At 31.2% G+C, this 6000-nt stretch overlaps 1 protein-coding gene across 2 annotated transcripts; it reads right to left on the bottom strand.

The window, feature by feature from the left end:
* Positions 1 to 299: 299 nt before the first annotated feature.
* Positions 300 to 5802, bottom strand: CKX3 (cytokinin oxidase 3). 2 transcript variants are annotated; one of them, XM_086644484.1, is made up of 5 exons: positions 5041 to 5802; positions 3979 to 4106; positions 1946 to 2284; positions 1004 to 1272; positions 300 to 703 (listed from the first exon to the last, which is right to left on the bottom strand). In XM_086644484.1, exons 1-5 carry the CDS (start codon positions 5678 to 5680, stop codon positions 367 to 369), a joined length of 1713 nt encoding a protein of 570 aa, XP_086500610.1. In that variant the 5' UTR covers positions 5681 to 5802; the 3' UTR covers positions 300 to 366. The 2 variants fall into 2 exon arrangements, with proteins under 2 accessions (XP_086500610.1, XP_086500611.1); XM_086644485.1 differs by having other exon boundaries at positions 1946 to 2164.
* Between the last annotated feature and the right edge of the window lie 198 nt (positions 5803 to 6000).

Genomic DNA, 6000 nt, shown 5'->3' with positions numbered 1-6000 from the left:
GGTGAAATTTTCATTTTGGCCCCCTTTTTGGACCAATGGCCCAACCCCCCTATTCTAAAACCACCCGATAATTTTGGCCATAGAGGTACAGTACATAGAGTAATTTTGCAGAGTCCTACATAAATCTCCTACCGGAAGTGTCAAGGAGCATCTCTCGAAACAAATTTTAATGCATTACAACCACAACGCATTTATGAACATGTCGTAATGTATTGTAGTGTCACTTTGTCCTTCCATTTCGAACTACCATTTACTATATAAATATGACGACTGTCGCGAATTTCTTCATACAAAGTGGGTGTTTAAAAACAATATTATGGCTCATTCACATACAAATTTCATTCAATACATGGATGATTTTTGAAGTTAATATATATGGTGGTTTTCAATGGAACCCAAGATTACAATTTGGGCTTGATTGAAAATTCTTTGCCCTGGTGAGAGAATATATTTTGGATCATACTTGGTTTTCCTTTCTTGAAACAAGTCCCATTTTTCACCAAAATGGTTCCTCCACTCTACCTCAGTTTCATAATGTGGTAAATATTGCTTATATTTGATTCCCACTTTATCACAAAACCCTAAAATTTCTCTATTTTGATCCTCCAAGTACTTCCAGTCACCCTTTCCATTTGATTGCAGTAGTCCTATGGAGTAGAAGATCTCTTCATTTGGGATTATTGCTGACATTCTATCATCCCACCTGCAATTTAAACAAATATAAATGTATTAATACTTCTAAGTATTTTTACACTTTGTTTACACCAATCACTTTATTTGATTATAGAAATGTTTCTTCCATCTATCATTTTTTCCTACATTTTTTTATCGTAATCATGCAGTTCCTTCAGCCCATTCATTCTAATATTGTCTTGTAGAGAAAGAAGGAGGTCACTAACGGCTGGTCCTTTTGTTTGTGAAAAATATCATTTTCCTTTTCTACGTATATATGGAGTTTTTATGACGAGTGTTAATTTTTCGTTTCGGTATGATATTTACTTACGTGTTCCGGTTGGTTGGATAGATGAGGATTAGACCGTCCATATTGTTTTGTCTGAGGATAATTTCATGGAAGACACCATTGTTGAAGTCCTCGATTTGAGATTTAGGCACAAATAGATTGAGCCATGGATGAGGAACTTCCCATAGTCCCTGTGATTGAAGATTTAGCTCTCCACTTCTAACTCTATTTAAAAAATCTAAGTATGAGACATCTTTTATGAATATAAGTTCATTAACGTAGTTCAATCCATTAAGTAATAATTTCATTTCCTGCAAAAAAAAAAAGAAAAAAAATGTAAGCACAATTAATCAAACAAAAAAAAAAATTCTTAATAGTCAATCCCACTTTCTCAGATCTAGAAATTTGAAATTTAGAATGTAAACTACTCGATCAGAAATGTGGTAGTTTAATAGAGTTATGCAGTATCAGTAACTAGTCAGCTCTTTAGAGATTAGATGGTTGGCTTTGTCTAAAGATAACTCTGAAAGCCACCCTTAAAAAATATCTAACAGTTTATAAGGACATATTTATTTAAAAGTCGAAAATTTTGATATTAAGGAGGAGGAGATTTAAAGTTAAAACTATTAGAGGCATGTCCAAAAGTCAAGTTAGAAAAAGTTCTGCATCAGCATCAAAGGGAACATTGTTAGTTTACTTCTGCATCAGCAAAGTTTCCCATTGTATACAATATTCCATTGACTTTTGCCAACCTGTCTTTTGCTCTCCCACAATTTACTTTTAGTCCTCAAACCTAATTTTATTTTTCTACAAAACCAGACCTTGGGATTTAGGGTCTGTCTCATATTTCTATTTTGGTGAGGACTTTCACATATTAGGGAATTAGGGTTTTTTTGGGCTAATGCTACATTTCTTTTATATATATATATATATATATATATATATATATATATATATATATATGTTTGTGTGCCTATAATATACCTCATCAACAGTGTGGGCAGTTGGATGGTCATAATACTTTGCAACTTCAAGGCAATATATGATGTTAGCACCATTCTTGGTAGCAAGAGAAAGTATTCTTGGATAATCAGCCTTTAAGTAAAATGAAGAAGACCTCCAATTATTCCCATAATTACTACTACCACTACTTGTTTGATCCAATATCATAACTGAACCCTCAACATAATCGAATCCTGGTCCCTGCATATTTTCTAAATTACCACCAGGTCCACCATCATTTTTATTATTTAAGGAGATCAAATGTTCTTGGTCTCTAATAAACTCAGAGAAATCATTGTAAAGCATTCTTGCCCACTTCACCTGTAAATTTACAAAACAATATTAATGGTGTGTTTGGTTGCAGAATTCCTAAGTAAGATTCCTATTAAAAGTGGGATTTGGTAGGAATCATGAATCCTTGGTCTGTTTGGCTACCAAGAACCCTAGGACTCTTGAATCCTAAGAATTTCTAATTCCAAATTTTATATTGGACCAAAATCCCACCCTACCCCATAAAATTTGTTAGGATTTTGGATTAATAACCTAAATTTCAAATTTAAAAGCAACAAAAAATTATTTCCCTTATACAAAATAATTATTTTTTCAAAAATCATTATTTTTTTCAAAAATTATTATTTTTTTCAAAAATCATTATTTTTTTTTCAAAAATTATTATTGTTTTCAAAAATCATTATTTTTTTAAAGTCATTATTTTTTTTCAAAAATCATTTTTATTTTAGGAAATCATTATTTTTTTTCAAAAACCATTATTTTTTTCGCAAATCATCATTTTTTTTCAAAAATCATTTTTTTTCCAAAAATCACTATTTTTTTCAAAAACCATTATTTTTGAAGAATAATGATTTTTGAAAAATAATGATTTTCGAAAAAAATAATGACTTTGAAAAAAATAATATTTTTAAAATAATTATTTTGTAGAAATAAATAACTATTTTTGAAATTTTCGTGAAAAAAATAGGTTTCATGAAATTTCAGTTACCTAGAGACAATATTTCGATGAGATTTTGTTTTTGGGATATTATTCATGAAATTGGAGGATATTATTTTAATTAGAATCATATTTTATAAGAATCCAAATATAATAGACTAACAAACCCAAGGATTTTAAATGAAGAAATCAAGAATCCTAATTCTTATTAGTTACCAAACAAACCAAAAGAAACCATTTTAATTCATGAATCCGTGGAATCATGAATCCCAAGGACACATGAATCCGTGGATTCATGAATCCTGCAACCAAACGCACCATAAGTGAATTTGTGGACGTGCATGCAAACGAATTTAAATAACAAAAATGCTATTTAGTTCGAGACTATTGCCCGCTTAAGGCCAGAAAGATGGTGTGGCAGGTTAGAATTTGATAATGAGCATGTCATGTCACCTTTCTAGCCATATGTGGACAAGATTATCAGGTTAAGTAGCATTGTTGTTCAAATAAGTACCATTTCAAAAGAAAATAATCAAATTTTATACAATTAATCTAAAAACATATTGTTAGTAAAATAATTAAGATTGTCAACTTATATAACTTCGATATTATGGCTTTTTTCATAGTTGATGACCAATTTATTTTAGTAATAGAAAAGGTAAATTTTCCGTTGAAAAAGAATTATTGATTAATTGACGGATGCCAGTGACAATCACCAGTTTGTTACTCAAACCATAAAATTTATAAAATATGACTTTTCCGGCACGAGTCAGTTGAATCTCTTTGAAAACGAGTCTAATTGCAACCAAAAGATTGCCCAATATTTATATATTTTACAAATTCTAATATAATGTTAATACTTTCAACCGTGTCTAGAATATATCTACAACCTAAACACAAAATATTCTTAAACTTTACTTTTATCAATTTGGTGATAGATGTCCAATAATCTTAGGTTATAAGTGGTAGTTGAGTAATGAAATTCTTTTGCAACTTCAATAATTGGGATATGTTATATTGGCTTCCACTTTTGGTAGTAGTAGTAGTTGAAGAAATATAAATGTACCCTTTGTGGGGCAGGTTGCAAGGCAATTCTTGCTCTAGTTATTATCCCAAATTGACCTAGACCTCCCAATACTGCAAAAAATAGCTCTGAGTTTATATGTTTGGAACAAGTCACTGTCTCTCCTTTTCCTGCAACCATTATGCAAAAAATAATTCAAACACAAAGAAAACAATTATGTACTCTAGCTCTTTAAGTTTATTGTAATAAATATTAGGTATACTAATTATAGGCAGAAAATATTATTTTTGTCTTTGTTGAAATTAGGCCGAATATACACTTATATGTGCACGAAATTGAAAAAAAGCCATAAGTTCACATGGAGGAAAAATATTTAAATATCAGTAATGATACACTGGCCGAAGTCACAACAGACTCTGGAATGAAGAGAGACAGTCAGACAGAGAGTGAGGGAGAGCGGCTAATATTTAGAGAACGTAAAGTTCATCAATATATAGACAATAGATAAGGGAGAGTCTGACTTCTCATCTCAGACACGGTCCGCGCCCATTTCGTTGGTCGGTATTATCGTTTTTGTTTAAATATAGCAAAGCATTCCAATAACTATAAAAAATACAAGTAATCAAATTATTTTATACAAATTCAATATTGTGAATTCTAACTTTTAGAGAAAGTGATTGGTGGAAGATTTAAGTTGAAACATTGAATATTTATGAAGTCCCACTATGGAATCTCATAAGCGCGTGCATGATCAATCGATCTCACTATATTATACATGTACCCATATGTCTTGATGTAGATAGGTGAAATGGTCCTCGTTTACATTTAATAAGATAGTGACCTAAAGCCATGGGCATAGAGTAAAGCTTGCTTAATTTGTAATTGTTGGTGTCTTTTGATTGATTGAGGCTTACTATTGTATGAGGAAAAAAAATTCATGCATGCAATCCATGACAACTATAGTATTCATGTTCACCTTTTTTAACTTCTCTTTCATTTCCAATATTTTAGTATTAGTTGGATAAAAAAACAATTTATTAAAAATGTTTAAGATTTTCGAACGATAAAGTATAATAACTAAAGAATATGTTCGTAAAGATATACCAGTAATCACATCCATCTCGTAAACATTGTTGATTTGAGGCCCGTAGCGAAAAGCTTGTCCACTAATTCCAGCATTCGATAATGTTCCACCAACACTTAGATATAAATAATCAGTCCATGATCTTGGTGAAAGCCCATGTTCAAGTGTAGCATTTAACACATCAATCCATAGTTGTTCTCCCCCAACATCTACATACAACTGCGTTTTCTCGGTGTTCTTCGTCAAACTTGGTTTAACAACATTAATCCGATTTCCGATATTGTTTAAAGATCTCATATTAATAACAACACCATTAAAAGCCATGGCTTGTCCTCTTAAAGAATGACCTCTACCTCTAGCTGCAATACTAAAAGGTCTAGAACAATTGTATGAGAATTTTATGATATTCAAAATATCTTCATGAGAAGATGGATGTAAAACCGCAAATGGTATCATTTGAGTTAGGTTGCCAAAATCAGTAGAAGCTAAGTTAATTGATTTAGAATCAAAACTTAACCCCTTAGCAAGGTCATGTGAAAGAATTTCTTTTGGTATCAAACTTTCCCATTGCCTTTGATTTCCTATGGTTGACATTAAACTTGTTAAAATGAAGATCACAACTATAAGATATGATGGAATTTGAGTACCAATGTTGATCATTCTTACATGGAGAAAAGAGAGAGAGAAAGATATGGAGAAACAATGAGAGGAAAATATAGGAAGAGTGAAAGAGCTAGAGAAAGAGAGATGGCATGGGTGGAGTTATTTGGTTCAAGTAATAATGTAGGAAGGAATTAGAGGAGATGTGGGGGTATTTATATATGAAGAACAATCAAAATGACCCCAAAGTCAAACTCTAATGTTTGAGTTCAAACTAGTTTGGGATGCTTTAGTTAGGTTGTAATCGATACTCTTCTATTCTATTATTTTTTGTTTTATTGCCGTCTTGATGACAACTTAAATTCGATCGATCTTTTTTT

Source organism: Eschscholzia californica, unplaced genomic scaffold (assembly GCF_041429995.1).
Source record: "Eschscholzia californica isolate CP2 unplaced genomic scaffold, dmEscCali1.0.p SCAF_5, whole genome shotgun sequence".
NCBI classification, from domain to species: Eukaryota; Viridiplantae; Streptophyta; class Magnoliopsida; order Ranunculales; family Papaveraceae; genus Eschscholzia; species Eschscholzia californica.
The sequence above is the reverse complement of the archived record's forward strand: the minus strand, read 5'-3'. Positions and strand labels throughout refer to the sequence as shown.